This window comes from Nansenia antarctica, assembly GCF_963989245.1.
Source record: "Nansenia antarctica genome assembly, chromosome: 11".
Classification (NCBI taxonomy): domain Eukaryota; kingdom Metazoa; phylum Chordata; class Actinopteri; order Argentiniformes; family Microstomatidae; genus Nansenia; species Nansenia antarctica.
The window spans coordinates 13,198,867-13,224,795 of NC_137681.1; the positions used below are offsets into that span (position 1 = coordinate 13,198,867).

General features: G+C 41.3%; 3 protein-coding genes across 3 annotated transcripts; all 3 read right to left on the minus strand.

Moving 5' to 3' along the window:
• Nucleotides 1-10,687: 10,687 nt before the first annotated feature.
• Nucleotides 10,688-12,057, minus strand: LOC308167826 (parvalbumin beta 3-like; the record flags this gene model as incomplete). Its single annotated transcript, XM_080542304.1, has 4 exons — nucleotides 10,688-10,713; nucleotides 10,859-10,968; nucleotides 11,525-11,657; nucleotides 11,997-12,057. The coding sequence occupies 4 exons, from the start codon at nucleotides 12,055-12,057 to the stop codon at nucleotides 10,688-10,690; spliced, it is 330 nt and encodes a 109-aa protein (XP_080398430.1).
• Nucleotides 12,058-16,255: 4,198 nt separating this feature from the next.
• On the minus strand, nucleotides 16,256-17,717 carry LOC308167827 (parvalbumin beta 2; the record flags this gene model as incomplete). Its single annotated transcript, XM_080542305.1, has 4 exons — nucleotides 16,256-16,281; nucleotides 16,733-16,842; nucleotides 17,235-17,367; nucleotides 17,657-17,717. 4 exons carry the CDS (start codon nucleotides 17,715-17,717, stop codon nucleotides 16,256-16,258), a joined length of 330 nt encoding a protein of 109 aa, XP_080398431.1.
• A 2,038-nt stretch (nucleotides 17,718-19,755) lies between these two features.
• Nucleotides 19,756-21,115, minus strand: LOC308167393 (parvalbumin, thymic-like; the record flags this gene model as incomplete). Its single annotated transcript, XM_080541808.1, has 4 exons — nucleotides 19,756-19,784; nucleotides 19,939-20,048; nucleotides 20,517-20,649; nucleotides 21,055-21,115. 4 exons carry the CDS (start codon nucleotides 21,113-21,115, stop codon nucleotides 19,756-19,758), a joined length of 333 nt encoding a protein of 110 aa, XP_080397934.1.
• Nucleotides 21,116-25,929: the final 4,814 nt, after the last annotated feature.

Sequence of the window (25,929 nt, forward strand, 5' to 3'; positions counted from 1 at the left end):
TTGTCCCAGTCGAAGCAAGTGTAGAAGTGGTTGAGCTTGTCCAGTCCTGGGTATGAAACTGGTGCTGCAGTGTAGTCAGCTCCCTCTGGCCAAATTTTAACTGTCCTCACTGTTGGTTTCACACATTTAATGAGTGGTGTGTACTTAGGGAGTAGGAACAATTAGATGTGGTCAGATTATCCTCGGTGGGGAAGGGAATGGCTTCGTAGCCCTCAGCTATGTTTGTATAAACATGGTCTAGAGTTGTGTCACCTCTGGTAGGGCAGGAGACATGCTGGTGGAATTTTGGGAGTACAGTCTTCAGATTAGAATGGTTGAAATCCCTCGCAATAATGAAAACAACCTCTGGGTGTGCAGTTTGTTGGTTGCTAATGCTATCTTAGCACTAATGATAACAACAGAGAACTCTCTGGGTGATGGATCATCATGTATTCCAGATTGGTAGAGCAATGACTCTAAATGATAGCAGTGTCTGTGTAAGTTTTGTGACATAGATTCACTGTGTGGGAATATAAGCTATTCAGCTGATGACGGTGATACTAATGATGTTACTGTATCATTATAACAGGGATGACTTTCAGGCTTTTAAGACCCAGGATGAACCTGCAGTTTATTCTGCATTCTTCATTTACTCTCCATTGTGAGTTTAATCATGTTTCAACACATGTTTTTTAGACATTGTTATATATTTTTAGTTTTCAGAATGTATTTAGGATGGATAAGCTTTCTGGTTACTCTTACACAATGTGCTTGTAAAACAGAAGACAACGTGGTACTGTATTAGGAGATAGTAACATTAAATTGAAATCCAGGATTAGTCAAATGTTAACTCCAGGAAAACAGGATTATGCTGTTGAAGGCTCAAAGTGTAAAATCAGTTCATGCATTGTTGAAACTTTGAAACATTGTTGAAACAGCGTGCCATTATAATGTACAGTTGTTCATGTTTACAACATGTTTAAGTGTCAGTTTTGAAAAACGAATGCAATGAGTCACAATAAGTTACAACTTGTTTATTCATTTCATTGATACACATTACACAGTGGTGTACAGTAGTGTGCGTGGGAAGAAAACAGGGGACCACACAGGTATACAGCATCCTACAGTGTAATCAAAAGGCAAATAAAAATGGTCTGTCTTTGAATGGAAAGTGACATTGAAAAAAAACTATTCAAGGGCACATAGCAGAACCAAACCACATTCCCAGGGAATGGAGGCTGAAGTCTGGCCTCTGGAGAAGAGGGGAGGGGAGAAAGCCTGTTCTCTCTCCAGTGGAACTCTCAGGACAGGACCATTGTTTTGAATTCTAAAGCAGAACAAGAACAATCTGGGATGAGTTCTATGCAGGATTCTACCCAACCAGGAAAAGTACAGGACATATTGGACATCTTGTCATCACTTGAATAAACACTCCACTGATTTTGCTGCTGCTAATATTTTCGACTGAGCATTTATGCCATTGTATTGTTTTGGTGGCTGTGGTTTTTAAAGCATAAAAACACAATTTGCATGATTGATTTTGACCATTTTCATGATACACCGAAATTACCTAAAAAGCATGCAAAACAGGATTGAAACTATAATTTCCATCTCATGGATGGTCAGACTGTAGCTCAGAATTTTTGAATGGTTACATTTCTCCAGGCCCATCCCTCAGCTGTTTACTGAAACAAGTGGCCGGGAGACTGATTTGTTTTTGTTTTAATCCAGATTGGCCCTTTACAGGTGGTAATTGAGTGAGAATTGTCATGTGTATGCATATGCATTTGTGTGTGTGCATTCAATCAGTTCACAAAATCAACTCTCTCCCATGCTAAATTAATTTAGGAAAATGCATAGCATTTAATTTAATCTTGGAGTTCCAAACCTCAATAAAATATGTGTGCTTGTTTGTTCTTTAAATAAAGATGAATGGCAAAATGTGGTTCAAAATGACCAGAGATTGGAAAAACGTTTGCCCAATTCCTTGATCCTGTAATCCAGCCCAGCTCTAGATAATGCTAAAAGCTGGGAGGTAACCATTAAGGGAATAGCAACATCTGGAGGCTGGCACGTTTGCTCTGCTGGCCAAGAAGACCAACTGGCATTAAGAAAATCTACTGTATTAAGATCAGCAATCTATTTTTGTCACAGTCAAAACCCTTTCTAGAAATACACACACACGCACACAAACACACACCCACGCACACACACACACACCCACACACACACACACACACACACACACACACACACACACACACACACACACACACACACACACACACACACACACACACACACACACACACACACTCACATACATACTCACAGACACACACATGGTTATACAATCAGGTGAGCATTCACACAAGACAAACAAACTTTTGCTAAATCACCCCACAAACCAAGGAGATTGGTGTTATATCATTCTAAGCACAGAAAAAACATTGCACCTGATTTCTTTGTAAATCTGGTTCTTCTTTTGACCCAAATGTCAAAGTGTAAACATCTCACCAAATCAACTTCCCTGTGAATGTTCCTGATGCCTCAGCCACTACCTTCAAGCATATAGGTAGTGACAGATACTCACCTTCCACTCCAATCATGCCATCACTGTCATCATCAGCTGCTGCCAGAAAGTTCTTGGTCTCCTTGTCGGTCAGTGTCCGTGCCCCAGGCACAAATCTCTGCAGGAAGAACCTAAAGACACACCAACCTCACATGAACCTTACAAATGCAGATTACATTTACATTTTTGGCATTTAGCAGACGCCTTTATCCAAAGGGACTTACAACAAATACATTTGACTAAGTAAGTGAATCATCTATCCACCACTCATAGCAGGAAAAAGTAATCAATACTTGGGCCAGGAGTCATTGGCATTCGTAGTGCTATAAGATGGAAGATTCTTATTTTTTTTGCAATTGGGAAACTGTACAGCGGGGTAGAGGGGAAGTAGATGTCTTAGGAGGGACAGTTAAGGTGTAGCCTGAAGAGATGGATATTCCGTCAACAGTGGATACACACTGTAGATACACACTGTGTATATGTAGATACACACTTTTCAACATACTATATGAACAAACACAGTAGCATGCACGCATACACACAGGTAAGCATTTTATACATCAAGAAAGATACTGTTTACAGTACATCAAAAGCATAAAATCTCTTGCGCAGTATACAGGTCAAGCCTCTGGGGAGGTGAGAGAGAGTAGACGTATCATTAAAACCCTGTTATAACCATGACCTTGAATAGTAGTGCACTATATGGCTTAGCAGTCTACTGTAGCTCTACTGTAAATTCTGCTGTCACAATTGCATGAATTATATATTACACACACACAATGATGACACTTTACCCATGGATTATTTTAGGAAAATGCTTAATGGAACTTTCCCATTAATGTCAGTCAGGGAGTGCAATTTGATCTCATTGTACTAACTCTCTTCTCACTAAGCATACGTTAAAAAATGCACCTCTGAACACTCCTGTTATGTTGCGGGTCAAATTGAATTTGAAATCACTGAAAAGCTTTTTATTTTTTCAGCATGACCCATCATCTAATCCGATAGGTAGTGGGAATTAATTTATATGCGCGCATGCACGCACGCACGCACGCTCGCACAGACACACACACATACACACACACACACACACACACACACACACACAATTTAAGGTGATTTATAAAGCAGTAGGTGAATTGGACCCAGAACATTAAGAATGTATAGCCTTATCGAACACAGCAGGAGGGTAAACGACCTCAGAACATGATGTTGGTCATAAATATTGTATTTCTACAGAACATAAGAGCACAGGTTATATACAACCTACATGCTGTGTCTGTATACTACACCCCAGGGGAGGCTGGTGGAGGCAGAAATAGGAGGACGGGCTAATTGTAATTCATGGAATGGAATGAGGAATTACATTTATATTTTTGGCATTTAGCAGACGCCTTTATCCAAAGCGACTTACAACAAATACATTTGTCTAAGTAGGTGAATCATCTATCCACCAGTCATAGCAAGAAAAACTATTCTATGCTCGGGCCAGGGCCATTGGCAGTCATAATGCTAGAAGAAGGAAGAATTCTTTATCTATCTATATATATATGAAATGTATTTAACTATTTGCAGGAATTGTGTTGATACCATTATTTGATACCATTCCTCATTCAGTTCCCAGCATTACGATGAACTCATCCTCAGATTTCCACCTGAACCTGCCTTGCCGGCTACAGACCTCTTTTGATGAATGGCAATGAAATTATTTATTCAGTAAACTCAATAATATGAGAATAGATTATGTCAAAATGTCATACTTAAGCTCTGCCTCCTCGATGAAGCCACTGTTGTCATCATCCAGGATAAAGAACACATCTTTGACTTCCTGGGCAGACTTTGTGGTCAGGCCACACAGTTGGAAAAATTTCTTGTGGCAGAAGGTGTCTGGAGCTGACACACACACACACACACACACACACACACACACACACACACACACACACACACAAACACACACATTATACTGAAGTGTGATCACTCATACTGATGATCTTAATTCCAAATTCAACCATTGTAATAGTCTGACATCTATAGCCTACTATTCAGTGAATAAACCACTCCTTAAAAAACCAAACGATGATTTACTTTACTGCTTGTGCTTGCCTATGGTAATATCACAATCTCTTCTCTCTATCTATCTAGAGTGTAGTACATGAGGTAAAACCTACCTTGGCAGTCCTTGATGGCATTCTCTATAGCCTCACCCGAAAGGATAGAAGTGATTGACATATTAATCCTGTAGGACAGAGAAACAAAATTGTATGCAAACACACACACACACACACACACACACACACACACACATATATAATTACCCATTGAGTCATGACCTCTGTATTGTTTGTCATAATCATAGACATACATATCCCATAGCATATCTATTTCCCGTATGAATTACATCATAGCAGGATGTAGGCCTATACACATATCCTGAGGCACTGGGGCAACGGTTGAGTTGAAGAAGCGGTTGCTATTAATATTGACTTTACATATTTATCTTGAAAACTTGGTTAAAAAAGTTATGTTTCTGCAGTTTTAACGGGACTTCCATATCATATTAAAATTGTCCGATTGCGAGTTTGTGATAAAAAATAGTAAATTCTACAATTGTCTTGATCGTGTTTTTCATTTTGCGCATTTCTCTCTCTCTCTCTCTCTCTCTCTCTCTCTCCTGTGCTTCCCCTGCCCACACACAGCAATGCTGCAATACAAATGAAGTTTCAATAACACATTCTCCACACATTTTCCACGCCAGTGATGATATGATACTGCTTTCAGGGTTTTAAAGATGTTTTGGTAGCCTCTCTGGATGTACTGAGCCTACCCGCAGAATTGTGTGAGGGCAATATGAAAGCAAGGACGTGGTTAGAAGGTATAGTGGAAAGAGTGCCATGCCAGGCGGCCAGTTGAGGTGTGTGTGCAAATATAGGGGCACTAACAGTGGGAAGAGAGAGGTTGAGAGGGAGAGAGGGGGAGATAAAGGGAGAGAGGGATGGAGAGAGAGAGAGCGAGAGAGAAGCTCATGGGTCGCTCTTGTTGATTAATTACATTAATTGTTCTTTTGAGGGGGTGGGGGGCATCCAATCATTCTATACAGTATGTATTTGAGAGAAACCAAAAAGTGGTTTCTAGCTGGGAAAACATCCCATGAGGAAGGATTCCTTCTTAACCCTCAACCCCCAACATGGGTTGTGCATGACCTCGTAAAAAAATGCACAAATGCATGCACAAATGCACACACACACACACACACACACACACACACACACACACACACACACACACACACATCGAGCAGGTCAAGTTATCTACTGTAGGCTATATCGGTCAAACATCCCCAATAGCTTATTGAACGCTCTGATCAAAATGTCATTATTTAACGAATGACAACTAATAAATCATATAGCCTATATGTACTCCTTGGTCGTATGGGCCTATTTCTTAAAAAAACAAAACAAAAAACCCCACTATTGCTTTAGTGTATTTCCACTGTCCCAACTCTGCCGTCTCCCCCTGCCCTGCCCGGGTCATTTGTTGAATTTGAAGACTGATGTTGTCCCTGTCTGATAATCTCGCTGTCGTGAATTAGCTGAATGATGTTAAATTGATCAAAAAGTACAAATTAAAACAAGTAAAAAATAAATACATAGCTATAATGAATACATTCTCCTCAAAACGTATACAACTGTGAAACATTACTCATGTGACAAACAACTATAGGCTACAACATTACGTGACGTTAGAGTAGTTCTATCTCCATTTTTGTCAAAATTGAGTTTTTTACATAATCTGATCCATTAGGTGTTTATTGATGCCTGTATGGTGTTATTTTTAAAATGTTGACATGTTGGAGTTAGTAATTCATCAAATACAAAGGTTCCATCTCACAAAACATAATGGAATGTAAAAACTTTGACGATCAATATCTCTGAACTGTCCTAAGATAGAACCTTATCATTCTAAACTCACGATTAGGTAACTTCCAGCCACACCTGAGACGGACTATCCTTCAAACCAAAAAACAAATCGTTCGCCAGCCAACTCACCGCTGAAGTGCTCGTTGCTTAGCTGAAGTCCAAAGCAGATGAGTTGTAGCCTTCTGTCTGTGGACAGCCGTGGAGGACTTATATATGGACGGGATGCGCCGACAATGAGAGATGCTTGAGTTACCTGTCCGTGTATCAAATTCTCACAGCGAGGCCGTTCTCGAATACCTTACCTAACTAATTAACCTTTAGGCTACTATTTATACCTGCCTCGGGCTACCTGCGCGCATGCAGATGGGCTGGGACACCTTTACTGCCCTTATACTATAGCTGGCTGCATAACAAGGGTTTTACGCCCCCCTCTCTCTCTCTCCCCCTCTCTCTCTCTCTCTCTCTCACACACACACACACACACACACACACACACACACACACACACACACACACACACACACACACACACACACACACACACACACACACACACACACACACACACACACACACACACACACATCCTCTCCTAACATTATGAACAATTCCTCAGAGGTACAGCAAACAGTTAATTCGTTCATTAGTCTCCATCTCTGGAGAGAGAAAAATATAGGCCTACGTTAATTACAAAATATGCGTTAATTACAAAATGTATGGATTCCTCTGATATTCTATAAATAAACAACTCTTAGCAGGCTGATCATCCGCTATATCGTCTCATGATATTCTAATATCCGTCTACAAATGCCATAACAGTATTATTATTATTATTATTATTATTATTATTTAGATTTTCTCTCTCTTATAATGTGCTTTTTTTGTTGACAAATACGAGAATGAATACAAACTTAACTAGAAAATAGAACAACTAAGAATGTTTTCAGTATTAGGCTACTGTTGTAAACTTATCTGCATGGGTTAGGCTACTGAACACTCATGATTACAGCCTGGAAGGTTCCGTTTCACTGTTGGGTTAAACATATACCGTTTTCAATTTCAATTAGCCCGCAGACCGGATGATATCTGGACTACTGTGCAGGGGAATAGACCTGGTCACTAAGACAACCAGCTTTCCGGAGTTGAGGATTTGTAACCATGAGACACGTAAAACATCTGACACAGCAACATCTCTGATGACTCCAGTCAGCAAAAGAAAACACAGCCTAATTAGGATCAAATTATTCTAACTCTCTTCAAGACAAGCCCTAACCAAATTATACATCCTTTGACAGCCTCCTCCGTTGTAACCTTTCGAGCGGATGCGATTGGATTGTAGTCGTGTTGATTCGTGGAATCCTGCAGGGAACATTATTTTGCACAACTCCATCTAGGACAAAAACACTAACATTTTAAATAAACATGCAAATAAACGGGTGCGAAACTGTCACCCCAAGAACAGCTGAAAAACAACAGTAATTGGAACGGTGTCAACGTGACCCACTTCAATCTACTCCTGAGATCACTTTTCTCTCCCGAAAACCTTCTGGGATCATTTGACTGGATCACCATCTAGTGGTCGTTTACTTCTATCGATGCAGAACCTTTAACGTGAGGTGGTGACAACATTCGTTGCAGTGGGATCATGTGGTGAGCATAGGAGCCAACGGACCCACAGGTGGATCCGAAGTGATATAAAGAGTTTACCTCGATCAATTCTCTTCATCGATATCACATTTTTTTCACAACTTTGCATGCTATACGATGCCACCATTTTCCCCCCGAGACGGTAAACACGGCCTAAGTCACATCCAGTTTTCTCCAACTGGAGAATGTGTCATGTCCGGTTTCAACGCCGAATTTCCATACCATTGGTCGGCCAACCCAAAAAAATCCCCAAAAAAGAAAAAAGAAATCTGATACATGAGAAAGGTCAAAGGTCAAAGATGGTGCCAACAAATCTCCAAATGACCTAAACATATAGGTGTCCGCCTAAACATACCTGTACTAAAACAGGTACAAAGTTGCATTTGCTCACATTACTAGCAGGGCCGCTTTAAGGGGGGGCTAGCTGGGGCGGTGGCACAGGGCCTCGCGCTTTGGAGGGCCTCGCGTGAGGCAGGGTAAAAAAAAAAAAAAAAAAAAAAAAAAAAATTTGTTATTTTTTGTACCCTGGCTGGCGAGGCCCTCCAAAGCGCCAGGCAAGGGACCATATTATTATTTTTGCCTTTAATACATTTCTAAATGTTCACACATGTGATAATCATAGTCAATCATACATCTAAAATCTAGCATACCTGTAGGACAGGGAGATTCTTAGCAACAGAAAAAAGTAATTTCCCCCTATGACACCTTACGTGAAACGTGAAAAGAATTTTTGGCCGCGCGTTGACACTTGTTGTGCATAGTGACTGCTTAGTGCAACGGACAAAATGCAGAGGGAACGAGACCGAGGAAGAAATGTTAATCGGGTGCTGAAAAAAGAAATACAAATAAAAGAAAGGAAGGCTTCAGGGCCTCGCTTAGAGGTTCGTTCTAAAAACAAGTGAGGCTCCCGTTAGCACCGAAGAAGCTAACGTTACTGCTAGCACTAGCAATGCTAGTAGTAGCACGGCACAGCCCCCCCTGAGAGGCAAAGATGATGTCTCTGAGGTGGAGGAGGACAACTGCTACACCGGCAGCAGTGGGGCTGCCCAGCCCCAGGTGATGATGGTCAGGAGTGGCGAAGTAGAGGATACGGAGGCGGAAGATGGAGCTACTCAGAGCAGCAGCAGGGCTGAGAGTGATGGAACGCAAGACGAGCCTACGGTGTTAGATATGTCATGTATGATGATCCTGGTAAATTGGCCGGTACATATGGACTCTACAGTTACAGAAGTGATCATTAGAAGAGGTCCCCCAAAGATGAAACCTGGATTTAGTTATCCTAAAAATAATGAGAACAGGAACTTTAGTGAAACTTTATTTCTCCGAAAACTACCAAATGGGGAAAAAATAGAAAGAAAGTGGCTTGTGTACTCTCAAAAACGGGACATGTCTTTTTGCTTTTGCTGTAAGCTTTTCAACATGGATAGGCCTACATGGTGGTGAGTAACATCTCTATTCATGTCAATAATGGCTTGTGCGTATTTAATGTTGGGTATGATGACTGCTTTATCCTAAATCCTAATCCTTTACGAGTATAAAGGTTTGAAATGAGGGTATAAGGTTTGAAATGAAGTATAAGGTATAAGGTATACGAGGGTATAAGGTTTGAAATGAAACAAACATGGTTGTAAACTATCTAAATAAGTAGATATGCTATTGTCTATCAGCACAGCATGTGAGCGCATTTCTTGCAATATATCGGTGCGTGCGTGTCGCGCGGTTATAACAGTAGCCTACATCATTATAAAAGGCCTCGGATACATATGTATTGTGTATCTAAATCTAATTTTAAAAATAATAATAATAAAAATAAAAATAAATCCTCCAATACAAAAAAAAAAAAAAAAAGGCCTCGCAAATCTGACTTCGCACAGGGCCTCGCATATCTCCCAAGCGGCCCTGATTACTAGCATCGACTTTGGCACAAGTACTAATAAGACCCTGGAGTACTGATTCCTAGATGATTTGGGCTTCGTCATCAGGTTTCCAAGGTGATATTCACTGTAAAAGCTGTTGTTTTTTTAGGCGGAGACTGAATTTGAGATGTTTTATAATGTTCTAGCTCTATTTGCTCTGACACAGTAACATAGATTTTTTTTTCTACAGCCACCCCACAGGTGTTAGCTTTCATTTGATAACAATATCGTTATGAAGGCCCTTGTGATTGTGGAGATATTCTATATTCACTGTGGGCATGTCATTTCGAGCAGAAAACCAGAAAAATGAGGTGGATAAGATCAGGCAACTCAAGAAAGGTGAAACATGCACATTATTGAAAAAGAAAGTTTCTTTTATTATCGTCAGTTTCTTCAGTTTACCGAAAAGTGCATAATTGATTTGACAGTAAGCAACACTCATATTATTAACGACAGGAGAGACAAAACCATACTACATTTACATTACATCTAGTGGACAGAGAGTTGCAGCATGGGTGGAGAGAGGACATTCGGACTATATATATATATCAATGCATTCGGCAGGCGTGTCAAAGCCACGTGTATAAAAGTAGTGAGTTGAGTTGAGGTCTTGGCCCAAGTTGTTCCTCTGGAGCGTGTTGGTCATTTCATATTTATGCCTTCATCATGTCACCGAACTCTGCAAGGGGTGAACATGGAGGTTAAGGATATAAATTATTCAATAATTGATATTGATACTTTCAGTTTCTGTTTCTGAGATGTATAATAGGGGAACACTTTTCCCATAAAAGTAGGCCTATTGTGATCAAAGGAATATTTCTCACCTTCAACTCCAATTTTGCCATCACCATCAATGTCGCCGGCCTTCAGGAAAGCCGTGGTCTCGGCGTCGGTCAGGGCTCTGGCACCCGCAGAGAAGTTCTGCAGGAACAGCCTGGATGGAGAACAAACAAGCAACGACACTTTAGTCAGGAGACTTTATTATAAACCATTATAGGCAAACTAAACTAAAAGTTGTTAATTGTGCCAAAATACAAACAAGTCAAAGTCTGGGTGAATCAATGTTTCTTTTTAGAGACCAGTCTTAAACTTAATCATTCGCAACTCATCATTGGGTCTTCCAATGACTAACCATTTTGGGAAACAATGTGGTGAAATTCAAGCCAGGTAGAGAGAGAGAGAGAGAGAGAGAGAGAGAGAGAGAGAGAGAGAGAGAGAGAGAGAGAGAGAGAGAGAGAGAGAGAGAGAGAGAGAGAGAGAGAGAAGAGAGAGAGAGAGAGAGAGAGAGAGAGAGAGAGAGAGAGAGAGAGAGAGGGAGAGAGAGAGAGAGAGAGAGAGAGAGGGAGAAAGAGAGAGAGAGGGAGAGAGGGAGAGAGAGAGAGAGAGAGGGAGAGAGAGAGAGAGAGAGAGAGAGAGAGAGAGAGAGCATAGTGTTACACCAGAATAATAAAGCAGGTGTACGGTGACAATCTAAGGTGACAGGTGCCTACTTGAGCTCATCCTCCTCAATGAAGCCGCTCTTGTCCTGGTCAATGATGTAGAAGGCTTTCTCCACGTCTGCAGCGGACTTGCCAGTCAGACCGACCTTGACGAAGAACTCCTTGTGGTTGAAGGAGTCAGCAGCTGTGGGGGGAAACCAGTGGTTACGTCGACATCTCTGCTTTGTGTGATTTTTTTTTTTCCCCCAAGTATTTTTATTCAAAAGTTACACAATACAATATGATTAAACATGTTGATTTTCTTCTTTTTTCCCCCCTTTTTTTTACACATTTCTGCCCAACCCCAAACATTTCCTGCAGGGCCCTAAAGTTACATTGGCATAGTAATAACATTAAAAAAGGAAAAAGAAAATAGATTAAAATAAATGTTCACACTTGTGTGATGTTTTTAGTGTTGTTTGAGTCTTTGTGGTGGATTGTAATGTAATGTAATATTCATATTTAGCATCTGTAAGGGTTTTACCTTGGCACCCAGCAAGGGCTGCAGCGATGTTAGCATCGGTCAGAACACCGGCGAATGCCATTTTTAGCTGGGGGACAAGAGAAGACATTATTTCGATATATATTTTTTTTAAATAAAAATAAAAATCTATTTTCTTAGTTTTCTCAGTCGACGGTTGACGAATAGCCCGTTGATATCATGATGTCATCCGAGTATGATTGGGAGACTTGACACCTTCTATACTGCCAGTTCAATAAGTGTAACACTTATTGGTATTTCGTAATGGCATTGTTATAATTCAGTTAATACTGAAACCATATACTATATGTCAGAGTTCCTCCTTTTGTTAGTTAGCTATAATTAGGTTCACATATATATCAGAAATAGTCCACTTCTCCAAAACGCAGATTTGCAGAGCAATATAATACATCTCCCTTGCAGTTGGTGCATGTCCTTCCATTTGGATCCTTGGGTTGCTTGGGTCCAAAGGCAACATTTTCAATTTCTGTAGTTTTAATGTTAACCTTTATCCATGCTCTGTTCCACTGGGTGGTGTGCAGATAGAATTGTTGAAAATACAAGCGAAAGTCTTGTTGATCTGTCTGAAGATTTATTCCTCTACAAAGAAACTCACCTTAAGGTTGTCTGTAAGAATAGATTTGAAAAAAAAAATGAATCTGGCAACTACAGTAAGCCCCCTGCACAAGCACACCACCTTATATACTTCTACTATGTAATTGACACCTCTTGCAAAGCAGTTGGTTGAAAAGTGTGTCCAGTCCAGTCCGTTCTATTTATGTACATAAATGAAGATGCTTAAAAGGAACGTGTATGCAAAAGTGCTTAATATTCCATTAGGCTAATAATATACAGTATGTGCTGCTGGTATAGATTAAATATACCCTCTGCTGGTATAAGAGATTTGGATCAGAACCTTGCGCAGAACCTTGTGGACGTAAGAAAGGTAAATGAGCAAAGTTACTGCAAAGTTACTATAAACGAGGTTGGACTTATGTGGACATTTTGACATGCTTTTGTTGGTTTAGCTCTGTAAAAGTGATTGCGCGCATTGCTGTGCGCAATGGTCTCTGTTTAGTAGTAAATTAATATGTCCAATTAATATGCGCAGTTCTGCGCAGATGTTAATGACCTAATCAGATAAAGAACTTGAGACGGAAAACACCAACTGCTAGATTGACACTTTAAATGTCAACAATTTACGACCGGCTCGCTCCCTCAGTGAACTGTAGTTTTGGTGAGAATAAACTGGTGCGTAAATTGGTATGCGTAAAATCTCAGGAATTAATTGCGTCGCTTTCTTGTATCGAACAAAAGGTGACCTCCCGTGAGCCCCCGTGATATATATAAATATATATATTCTCGAAAAACGAATGATTTCAAAACCTGAAACTTGTGTAGCCTACCTTATCTCACACGAATTCTGCAGAAATATGGTTACCATGGAAACCACTACCATTCAGAACGCTAAACTCAAACGACCAATCACACAATCACACTCCTCATATGGGCAAACACCTATTGCTTTTGAATTAGCAATCATAGCTTTAGCAATAAAAGGTGAGCTCTCCTGTGATGGAGAACAATGGATGCCAACTTTGCAGAGAAAGGTAAAGCGAGAGGTGTGAGAGTCAGAGGAGGAGGATGAGCAAGAGCAAGAGGACCACCAAGACGACCCAGGAGAGCCTCTGATGAGATTTGGGCCACTTTGGTTGACCACGTTGATGAAGTGGGTTTCCATCTCGCAAAAAGGACGTCAACGAGGAAGGAACGTCATCGTCAATAGTGCCATCTCATCATTTTTCTGGACACACTGTATTCTTTGTATTCTTGTATTTGTGTGTTTTATATTTGAGTATGAAAACATAATAGCTTATAACAGGCTAATATTTGCATATTCATTGATGAATATTATCATATTCATGCATATTAATGTCTCTTATGTTTGGAATACCTATCCATGACAACGTCTGGGGGGAAGGGGGGGCACCCATTCCAATGGTTTAATTGGATATTGAGTCAATCATCAGCTGTATCTAATTAAGGGCTGTTTGGTTTTGTTGTCCCTCTAATCAAGGCCATTCCTCATTATGGCTATGGTGCTATTTATGGGAATAGTGGAAGATGATACTGTCATTATCATTTAATCATCCACATCTGGGAAGAGCACTGTTACACTGTACTCACAGTAGATCATACTATCTTGCTAAACAGTAATTATTTATTTATTATTTTAAATTAATTAATTATTAAGTAGACAACAGTAGATATGTTGACTTGACTTTTGTCTGTTGTTACTATGGTTTTGGCTATATTCAAGCTTAAAGGTAGACTCTGGGATATGTCATAGCAAAATGAGTGTGGTGACGCTGTCAGAGACTTTCAAAACTGGAGATGCAACAGACAAGAGAATAGAGCGTGTTGCGACAGAGCAAAGAAACCTGAAATCCTAATTTCAGAGAAGGGAGGAAAATATTGGTGCATGTGCTCTGCCATCTTATGTCGGAGAGCAGTGAAACAAGTGGACGCTCTACTTTCCTCTTGTTCACTGTACTATCTTTGATGAAAGTTGCTCTCTTTTCACAGGCGTGACGTCATATCCCAGAGTGTGCCTTTAAGGTCAGGACAATGTGCAGCTGATAGCAGTGTTGAGATGCACCTGTTGTCATTGTGAAAGTAAACAAAAAGACGCAGCATGATACATTTATGTACATTTGAAATACATTGATTGTTGTCGTTCAATTTCTATTCTTTCTATTGTTTTGTTCTATTGTTTTTCCATAGTCCTAGAGGTGGATTGTCTGATTTATATCAGACAGAATACAGGTCTGTCATGTTTCTAACTCCGATCCTCATCCCTGACCCTACAGGGGGGTATTCCATCAACGTCACTAAAGGAAAATCCAGGCTTATTTTGATGAGTCTCACAAGACTTATCAAAAATAAGACTGGACTTTCCTTCAGCAACATTGATGGAATACCCCCCCTGGTGTGTAGAGGTTAGACCTGACCACTACAGGTGTGTAGAGGCTAAACCTGACCCTTACAGGTGTGTAGAGGCTAAACCTGACCCTTACAGGTGTGTAGAGGCTAAACCTGACCCCTACTGGTGTGTAGAGGCTAAACCTGACCCCTACTGGTGTGTAGAGGCTAAACCTGACCTGACCCACCCAGCAGCTGGGAAGACGAATCAACCTTAAACAAAGGAGAGATGAAAACAGAACTAGATCAGGTGTTTGCCTACAGAATAAAAATAAAAATACACAGTTCAAACCCTGACCCATGGTCTATAGTGGTCAAACGAGGTCTGTAACCACAAAAGACTTATACTATTGTGGGACATCCCGGTCCAAATTCCTCCCCTGTACTTTGTCACCAAGTTGTAAAGCATGTTCTTATCCGGTGCGTTGTAAATTGTAAATACATTGCTTCAACTAATTATTCAGAGTATGATTTGTTCGCTTCTCTCAACATAAATAGAACTAGCCCGTATTGTATGTCACTCTGTCAGTAGCTATCTGAGCTAGGGTCCTTAATAAATGTGCCTCATTGACAAATTCTCTGTAACTGGGGAGGTCTGAAACCCGAGCTGTGCGCTGGCTCCAGTCCTGCTCCTAGTCCTTGCTCCTACTGAGCATATGCAAGGTATCCTCTGCCCACCCCCTGTGGAATACATTCAAAAAAGGTCAGGCACTCCTTTACTGAATGTGCGCCAGCATAGAGCAGCTATCTCTTTAAGCCCGGGTGGCAGATCCTGCTATTTCAACCTCAGGTTAATAAGACCATCTAATGTTGTATATGTAGGAGACAATTACTTTGGCGTAAAGGGTGGTTGAGAGAGCCCCATGTCAAATCCCAGTTTGGTTGGTATGCTGTATGCTTCAGCTGTTAAACTGTTATATATTAGTCCTATATTTCAGTAGTGTAATACACTCAGTGAATACAGTATAGTAGTTCCTCATGTGTGGTGCTCAATGTTGAAAATGAAAAGCATAAGCAGATATTAATCCAAATGTAAATTTATTTCCATTTCAAAAAGTGCAAAGTAGATCGTAATGTTTTGCACACTGCTGAATGTGAACATAAAACGTATTTAAAAAACATGAACAGTAAACACGCTTTGGGGGTGTGGGGTTACAGTCAAAACAGTCTGCAGCGACATTCATAAATAAAATGAATATAAAAAAGATATAGTATTTGACAGGCAAGGGCCAGGAGGACAGCTCGACTCTGGATTTATTGAAAAGGGGGCCTATGATCACTTATGCCTTCACCAAGGTGGCGAACTCTGTGGGCAGAAAGAAGAAAGAAGATCATATGGTGAGACATTTTCAAGGGATAAATACTATTCATTTCAATACAATGGATGTTTTTTTGTATTTTTTTGTATTTTTACATGTGAATGCTTTTTGAATGTTTAATAACATATTTATAATTCGTTATTGTACATATCTCAATTTAGATAGTTAAACTAATGATTATGGTTAATAGATTTTCTAGTAAATACATAATAAAGGCATTCAATTTCAATATTATATGGCAGACATTAGTATATTTGCATAATAGCATCATATATTATCGTATTATTGAAAACATTAACATTCCATGTGTCAGTGTGTTTCTACTGTAGCCAACTTGCCATTTGGCAAGGCAACATTATAGAGTTGTTAGATCCAGAAGCAATCAAGCTTACTAGGAGCTATGCTAATAGTGTAGAAGCATTGTGTGTAATGTCATACCATCAACTCCAATCATGCCGTCACCATCAACGTCACCAGCCTTCAGGAAGGCTTTGGTCTCTGCGTCTGTCAAGGCTCTGGCACCGGCAGCGAAGACCTGGAGGAAGAGCCTGGACGCAAACACAGAGAATTGGTTAGCAGGGTGTTCAGTTTCACTAAATCACTATTCAATTCAGTCCATTATTTTCTACGAGGACTCTATTAAATGTTTATACTTTTTCTATTTGGTACTTTTACTCGTTTATCTGTCTTAGTTACATTGACCTTTTTTGGCCCCTGTGGTCCTGGTATAGCCAGATGGGAATAGACAAAATATGCATTGGTATTCATTTCAGTTAAATGGTGGTTTTAAATTACCCTTCAGCGATCTAAAGGATATGAGAGTTATATAAGGTAATCTTCAGTCAGTCAAGAGCAAGGGATAGTCAAGATATGCACAGGTATTGATTTCTAGTATTTTTGGTTCTGTAATACCATTTGGCAAGTTAAGTATGAGACTTACTTGAGCTCCTCCTCCTCAATGAAGCCACTCTTGTCCTGGTCAATGACGAAGAAGGCTTTCTTCACCTCCTCAGCGGACTTGCCGGCCAGACCGACCTTGACGAAGAAGGCCTTGTGCTTGAAGGAGTCAGCAGCTGGGGGGGGAAAGCAGTGGTTACTTCAACATAACTTCTTCGAGCTCATCTAACCCTTGCATAAACCCTTTACTTTAACAAAATGATCAAGTAAGCATTTTTAAGTTTGAGTGCTGTGAGGAAACCTAAGATCCTTTAGTTTATTATATTATATAAAATATAATTCATACAGTGTTCCGTTTTTAGTATGGTTGCCACATGTAAACCATGAGGCAATATGATCATGCCATGTAGGGGCTTAGCTTTGGTATAGACTGCCAGTTGCAGAGGTCAGTTTATAGGAACACACCTGCGCACTCCTTGATGGCTGCGGCGATGTCAGCCTCCTTGAGAATCCCGGCGAATGCCATTGTCAATTTTTCTGAGAAAGAGAAGAAAGAAGAATCAAATTGACATTCATCACAAATTAAATAGGCTCATTTTCTGAATAATCATGACTAATCATACTAATTATATTACTCCCTAGTAACTACCAAGAAGGTGGAATATTCAGGCATGTAGACTGAACATCTTTCATTTTGAATTACAAATAACAAGCATTGGTTCAGTCATGGAACTATGGAATGCTTCTCTGCTTCACAGAGAATGGTTCTAAGGCAGAGGCCCCAATGCCTATGCATGGCTGCATTGTAGGCCTCTGAACTACCAGGCCATACTCTTGACCTATTAGCCTGGTCAACATGTATATTCTCATCCCTCCTTCTCTCTCTCTCAAATATCTGTGAACTATGCAGCCTCTTTGAATCTCTCAAACACGAGTCTTTCTCTAACAGTAGGCTTCTAACTTTCACTGATATTGAAATAATTATTTAGAGAGAGAAGAGTTGAATCATTTAGTGACGGTCATTCCTTAGTGAAATTCCACGTCACCCATGGTACAAACAGCATACAGTAGGTCCCACAGCATCAATCAGGTAAGCTTTGATGATTTAGTGCTTGCAGTCCCATTTTGCTTTTAAACTCCAAAAGGAATTCCATGTAGAAACTGTTCCATTTTCGGTGTATTCCGAGGGCATAAAAAAAAAAGGAAAACAATCTTCGCTTGTCTTTGACATCGGAAGATGCAAGGGTTATAGGCCTATGCTGTCACACTGCATCAGTCCGTCGAGAGGAACTCACCTTTGGGCGATTAGAGTCGAGAGGAGTGCTGTATCTCAGTTGAAGGCCGGATGAGGGTAGTGGCTCTCGGCTCTTCATTTTATACTCTCGCCCTTCAAGGTGTAACGCACACCAAATGCTTAGGTTCGTTTTTGGAAGAATGTGTCTAGTAGTCAAATTGTGCTATTTTTAAACCGTTCGAACGGGGATGCAGTCCTTGTGTGAAACGCAAGAGGGGCATTTTTGAGCCTTCAGGCTGCTCGACCTATTCGCATGTTAACGGTAAAAATAATGCCTGCAATGCGTTTTCTTAGTAATAGGACTCCTCTTATCTGCAATGTGGCCCTTTTGGTTCTGAGAAGTCCGTATAATTTAAGCAAATACATTATTATGATTATTATGATTATTTGATTTCATATGATTTATGAACATTCTTATTCATGTTTTCATGCTATAACTGATCCCCATCGCCCACCTTCAATGATCAAATTGCGTGAGAAAAGGTGAAATTAAAACTAAAAGGTGAAATTAAAACAATATTAATATAATGTATTTATGGAACTTTATAGGCCTACTTAATGGCAAATGAAAACGTCATCTTCAGATTACAATTGTGATGCCTGAGGTGTTTTCTCATATTTGTCCACAAGATGAATCGCTCTTAACTAAGCTCTCATTTCAATTACAGTCTCATTTACAGCATTCACATTTTTAAACATTGTTGTTGATAGAATTAAAAAAAAAGATTTTGACAGTTAAAAGGCTGCTACTGTATGCCATGGGAGTTATGAGTAGTAACCTAAGCCTTGTGGCTTCGCCTGCAATATTGCTTAATGTCACATACATCATGAGAAGAAAATGACTTAGGATGATCTATGGTTGTTGGAGGCACATGAGAGGAATATACACTTCTGTTGACTCGACTATTTTCACTGTGCCACATGCTCATATTCACCCCAGACCGAGCAGGCTGTCAAGGACATCGCCAGGACACATCACAGACTGTCATACGAAGACAGGTGCCTTCATATTTATGGTCAAACACACATTTATTTATAAATGTTCCATCACACAAGACAGCTGTAGGCAAGGGTTAATTCAAACACCATTTATTTGTATTGGTTTACAATATCATATTTTTCATCAAAACTACATCACACTGCACTAGGCTGGACATGTCCAAGAGGGCAGTAAGCCGATGCTACAGTTTATGCCCTCAAGCTAAACATAAAAAAAGAAAAGACCTCATCTTTCCATCACGATCGAAACGCATTGAAGGCTGTATAGGCTTTATGAAGACTTCACAAGAGTGGAGAACTCTGAAAGAGACAAACAAACCAAAATTAAATGTGTTTATTCAGTATTCAAAACATAGGTTATACTCACCTTCCAAACTGGTTTGTAATGTGATCTTCATCCCATAACTATATTCCAAGTGGCTGTTGCATTTGACTGGTTGCCTAGTGACCCTACCTTCCCAGCCAATCTTGCCGTCCCCATCCATGTCTGCAGCCTGAAGGAAGGCTCTGGTCTCAGCTGCTGTTAGAGGTCGCGCCCCCTTAGAGAAGTTCTGTAGGAACAACCTAGAGGGCACAACATGACAGGGGGATAAAACACAAACCAGCAGAGGTCATTTCACAGTACATCAGGGGAGGCTGCTGGAGGGAGACATTGGAGGACGGACTCATGGTAATGCATGGAATGGAATGAGGAATGGTATATATATATATATATATATATATATATATATATAACTATCTCACATATATATACAGTATATCACATGTGTGAAATCGAAGGACAGACATTCAGACGTGTGTATTCCTGATACCTGATGCATTACAATGAGCCTGTCCTCCAATTTCTGCCTCCACCTGCCTCCCCATGTACATACAGTAAATGGTGGGGGCGGGGGCGGGGGGGTGGGATTAAAGGGTGTTTATAAAATTGATTGAAATGTGTTTGAAAAATATCCCAAAACATTTTTTTATTGTCTAGAAGTGTAAGGGTAAAGATCCGGCAGAGACATCTCTATCAGTTTGAGACTCAACTGTAACTCATCCTGTTCGATAAAGCCGCTCTTGTCCTGGTCCAGGACTTTAAACACCCTCTCAATCTCAGCCGGAGACTTCTTCGACAACCCCACAGTTTTAAAAAAGGTCCTTGGGCTGAAGGAATCATTTGCTAGAAATAAAAATGGACAATGCACAATGAAAACTTACCAAAGGAAAAGTTTAATTTGATAACTTTATTAAACATCATTGACTGGGAGGCTTCATATATCTGTCTTTGCATTCTAGACCCCACAATGAGACTGACAAGAACACAGAAAACAATGGGAGCATCTCTGGAAAGCTTAACCAAACCACATGTGTTGTTGTGACGCCCTGCATAACCTAAGCATTTCACTTCTCTACTCGCAGAGTGTGTGACAATAAACCCACTTTGACTTTGACTGTTGACATTGAAACAGTCCTCGAAATTGATTGGCAGAGCCGCGGATAAGACGACGTAGATCGTTCAATGGCTCTGCTTATTGGTCGACAGTGTGAGGCCAAAGTTCAAACACTCAAAATGTTTTGTCCATACCTTTGCAAGCATTGATAGCTGAAGTTATATCTGACGCTGCAAGGAAATCTGTGATGGCCATGTTGAGGATGTCTGGTGGAAACTACAGCCTTCTGTATCCTTGCTGATGGCGAGAAGAAAGCCACTGAAGAGAGGAGACTGGACTTATGCCATGGTGTCAGAAAGCGCCATTGTTTCCCTGTCAGCTGCAGCTGACCCTCAGTGCCCACTTTGATCTTCAACTGACATACAGTACAATACCTTTGTGCAGCTCTGAAGCTAAACAGAATACCGTATTGCTTCCTATTTCTGAATTGCCCTGTGAAGACATAGTGTTTAGTGTGTCTGTGCCGATGTTCAAATATAAATAGTAGGCCATAGTTGTCTATTTTCATCGTTTTTTCATTGAAAGTCATTCTTCATTTACAACATACTATAAGCTTGCAGAAGCTTCAACAAAACCCTAACCCTAACCCTAACCCTGTTTTGTGTGTGTGTGTGTGTGTGTGTGTGTGTGTGTTTCCCCCTGTAGACAGAAGGGAAGGCGTTAAGAACAGGAGTCATTAGACAAGTAAACAGAAGACAGAGGTTATATTTGGTTTGGCCAGATGCTGCCTGGTTGGCCTGCTCTCACTCTTCACATCCCCTCTCTCTCTGTTCTGGTTGCTTCCTTATAGCGTTGCAGCCGGTGCTCTCTCTCTCTCTGGCACAGTGTCTCCTCAGGACTATAAACATCCTGTTATTCTTTGGAGCCAGTTTTATTTGCCCCCCCACCCCATGGCTGTGGCTAGGATCACTATCACCTGCACTGGCTGTGAATGGGATCATTTAATTTCCCAGTGATTTGAATAATGACCTTTATAGAAAAAAACATGAAATACATTTAAATCTGCACACTGGTTGCTGGGCCTAAAAGTGGACTGTTTGTTGCAAGGACAATGTTTCGACCCTAGCTGGCTCGTTAGCATGATAACATTACGTTTTGATTCCAGGCCACACTATAATATACAATATTACTACACATTACTAGACTACACATATTATCTCCACCATCCTCCGATATCTACCTCCACCAGCCTCCCCTGGTCTCTGTCGTGGGACAGCCAGCCAGGGACACAGACATTAGTGGCAGATAGATAAATGACTGTGTTTTTGTCCATGCACCAGCTGAAGTACTCAAAGACTCACAGGTGGCCAGGCCCTTTGTAATTATGTATTAGGAAATGGATAATGGTCGCTTAGCAATGTGCCATGTTTCCTGAGTAGCTCAACATCAACCAGGAGAGAGACAAACATACTGTACCTCTACTCATGCCTCTGTGATGTTTTCTTCATAGATATTTAACTCACTCAAATGAAAGAGTTGGGAAAGTTGACTTATTCTACTCTGACCATTCCAATAATAAGACTACACAACTTTATCGCTCCCATGTGCAGGGCAATTGTTGATATCTGCCCCTCCCTGGAGCAATGGTGTCTGCGTCACTGCTGGCCTGCCAGCGAGCACGTGCGGGCCTGTGGTTGGTCTGTGGTTGGTCTGTAGTTGGGTCTGTGAAGCTCCTCTGGGCTCTGGTGACGTCACCTGGCTTCCTCAGGATGGACGACAGTAGGCCTTGCAGCCGGGGGGGGGGGCCCAGAGGAATGGCACAAACATCCTCTCCCCCAATACCTGCCCCTGTGGCCTTGTCCCTTTCCATGCTGCACCGCTTGTTTTCAGGAAGACCAGGCTTCCTGTGTGATGGAGGAGAGGAGGAAAGGGGGATGGGGAAGAGATGGAGAGGGGAAGGGATGGGTCAATGGACTTGTGCATGCAGAGATTTATGTTTTGGTCTGTGGAGGTTATTGTGGTGATCATGTCCTTGTCAGGTGCAGCTTGGTGGGGTCCAGGAGGGCTCAGCAGCAGCCAGTGTGGTGGTTAGTGCTTGTGGCGGACAGACAATGGGACCAGGCAGGAGACGGAGCTTCTTCCACTTACAGTTCAGACCCATGGTGGTGAGTGGGAACGCAAACTGATCCTATTGGATTTTATTTCAAATTCTATGTCTTGCCTTTGTGTAGTGTTGACCTGAAATTCATTTTCGAAAGAGAATGGACAAAGCTGAATTGCTTTGGTTTGTAGAATGCCTTATAAAATAAACTCATTTGAATAATTTCAAGTAGCCTCGTTTTGATATTGGAACTTGTGTGTTTGTTGATTTATTCCTCATTTATCTTTCATTAAAATAGCTTTATGTAATAACAGCATGGCCCTGGGTCACTCCCTTGGGGTTTGTAGGGCAGAATAAGTGCTCTGGATAATTGCTTACTATGGAGACACAAATACTTAAACATTATGGCACGCTGGCTACCTCAGCTGAATATAAAAGACACATACCGTACCCCTAATATTCCTGATAGCAAAACATATTAGCCTCCTGAGGGATCTCCTATATATCCCTCAAGGGTAATTGCTACATAGTTGTTTTAATCGACGCATGCCTTGCTTGGATTGTTTGGATCTATTTTGGTGTGCTGACTCCTCTCTGTTTGAGGGTCTTATTGGCATAGCTCTCCCCCTCTCCCTCTCTGACAGTGGAGCTCCAGTCTCAGCTGCCGTGGTGTTCAGGCCAGCCTGCTCCTCTTACAGCCAGGGTTAGACCTGCAGCCCTTCGCCACTCCCTGGGTTTGGGATCTTATATATTGAAATAGGTCATAGAATATGTACCGTACCTCCCTCCGGTTTGAGTACTGCGGACAGAACCAAAACTTGCACGGATAAAATCTGTAATTTAGAGGAGAATGATCTCTGATGTTTCTAAGAGTGGTTCATTTGTGAGATGCACACATATGGACATTTTGATTCATTTGGACATTTTGATCAGCTCAAGAACTTAGTTAATTCCATGTTGTACTGTAGACATGGTTTTATCATTGCATTTGTGAAGTATAATCAGGATCCCTGCTTTTTACAGTTTTAAACAATTGTAGTAATGTAAGTAAGTAATGTTTTAAACGCTGGGCCTCTTTGAGAGAAGAAAGAGGGAGGTATAGAGCAAGAGAAGAGAGAAGGAGTTCTCCCTCCGTCCATCCTGAGTAAAGTGATTGCTCCTCTTTTCTGTTGGGCTCAGTTTACATCTCTGGCTATTTCTATCTGAGCAGCTGTGGTTGGGGGCATGCCGATGGTGCTCTCAGATTCAGCAAAGACGCCCCCTCCCTCACTTCTACCCCCCTCTTCTCCCCCACCTTACCTCCCAACAGTTTTATTTCTCTCCCCTCGCCTCTCCTTTACTTTGACATCAATCACTCGAGCCAAGTGTATGTGTGTGTGTGTGTGTGTGCGTGTGTGTAAGTGTGGGTATGTGTGTGTGTGTGTGTGTGCGTGTGTGTAAGTGTGGGTATGTGTGTGCGTAAGTGTGGGTATGTGTGTGTGTGTGTGTGGGTATGTGTGTGCGTCAGTGTGTGTGTGTGTGTGTGTGTGTGTGTGAGTGCACATTGGAGCCCTGGACTGACCTGGTCCCCGACCCACTTCTTGCAGCTATAAATCCACTGGAACCACATAAAAACTAGACACAGTGTTCTAATTACTGCACGTTTCTCCGACTCAAATCAAATTAACTTCCAGGAATACCAGTCGCCTGACTGCACTGTCCCCAAAAGTCCAAACATAGTAAATGTAGAGCTCTATACACTGTACTTTAGCCTGGGAGCAATGTAGCAGACACACATGCCCAGTCAGTGTCTCTAAGGACTCCTCCACACACCGCCCTCTGCTAGTATGAGGTCACTGGACTACGTCTGGTTGTGTAACGCAGGCTGACGTTAGTTCCCTGATGGTCATTAAACTATTGTGTGTCAGGTTTCCCTTCTCCACCCCCCCTCCCCCCGTCCCCTCACCCAGCAGGTGTGTGTGGATGGGTTGTAGTGAATGCCAAAAACACAGCAGCTCTCTCTGTCTGTCTCATATACTCTCTCTCACACACACACACACACACTCTCTCTCTCTCTCTCTCTCTTTTTCTCTCAGTCTTGTCCCTCTCTTTCTCTCTCACTCTCCCTCCCTCCCTCCCTCCCTGCCTCTCTCTCTCCCTTCCTGCCTTTCTCTTTTTCTCTATTCCCTCTGTTTGCCTCTCCACCCTTCTGTAGTATGAAGGCATTAGGATCCGTTTCTGTTTCTCTGTGTAAGCATGGTGCGTGGTACCTCATTGGCTCTCACACTCTTCATTCTCAGAAGTAGGGTAGTAAAGACATGATGGTCATTACTCTGGTTTAACCAGACACCTGTCTAAAATCTTCAAATCCATGCAGCATATAGCATACATATACATATACTGTATGTACATTTTATATAATGCTTGGAGATTAGGACTTTGTATATTATCTGGAGTATATATAATGAGATTGAATCTGGAAAGTGTCAGACAGGCGTCTAGGCTCTCCTACGAGATATGGCTGCTGAACCATGTTGGAGTGAATCAAACTTTAATGTGTATTGAAATGTGATAATTCCAATAATAATGTTGTTATAAACTAAAGATATACTTTATAGTTTTAGCCGGGGTACCTTTGCCAGGCCACCCGTCGGCCGATCTCTGTTTCCTATCTGTTTAAGTGGTAACCAGGGGTTACCCTGACTCAATGTATTTTGGACCGAAATATCGTTGCACCATGCAACTGGAGTAGAGTCTCCTGAATGCCAGTGGGCTTATGACATTGTGACAGACTGAGTGACAGTCTTTCTCATGGGGCTGGTAGGATGGAGCAAGAGGGAGGGGGAGTATCTCAGGGACTCCCCTGGGCCCCTTGGAAGATGTGAGGATTGTGGGGGAGGGCACTGTGAAGTGGTGGTGGTGGTGGTGGGGGTCTTGAGGGGGGTTAGGGATGCATCACTTTGCATGATGGACACGGTTCTGTTCTGAA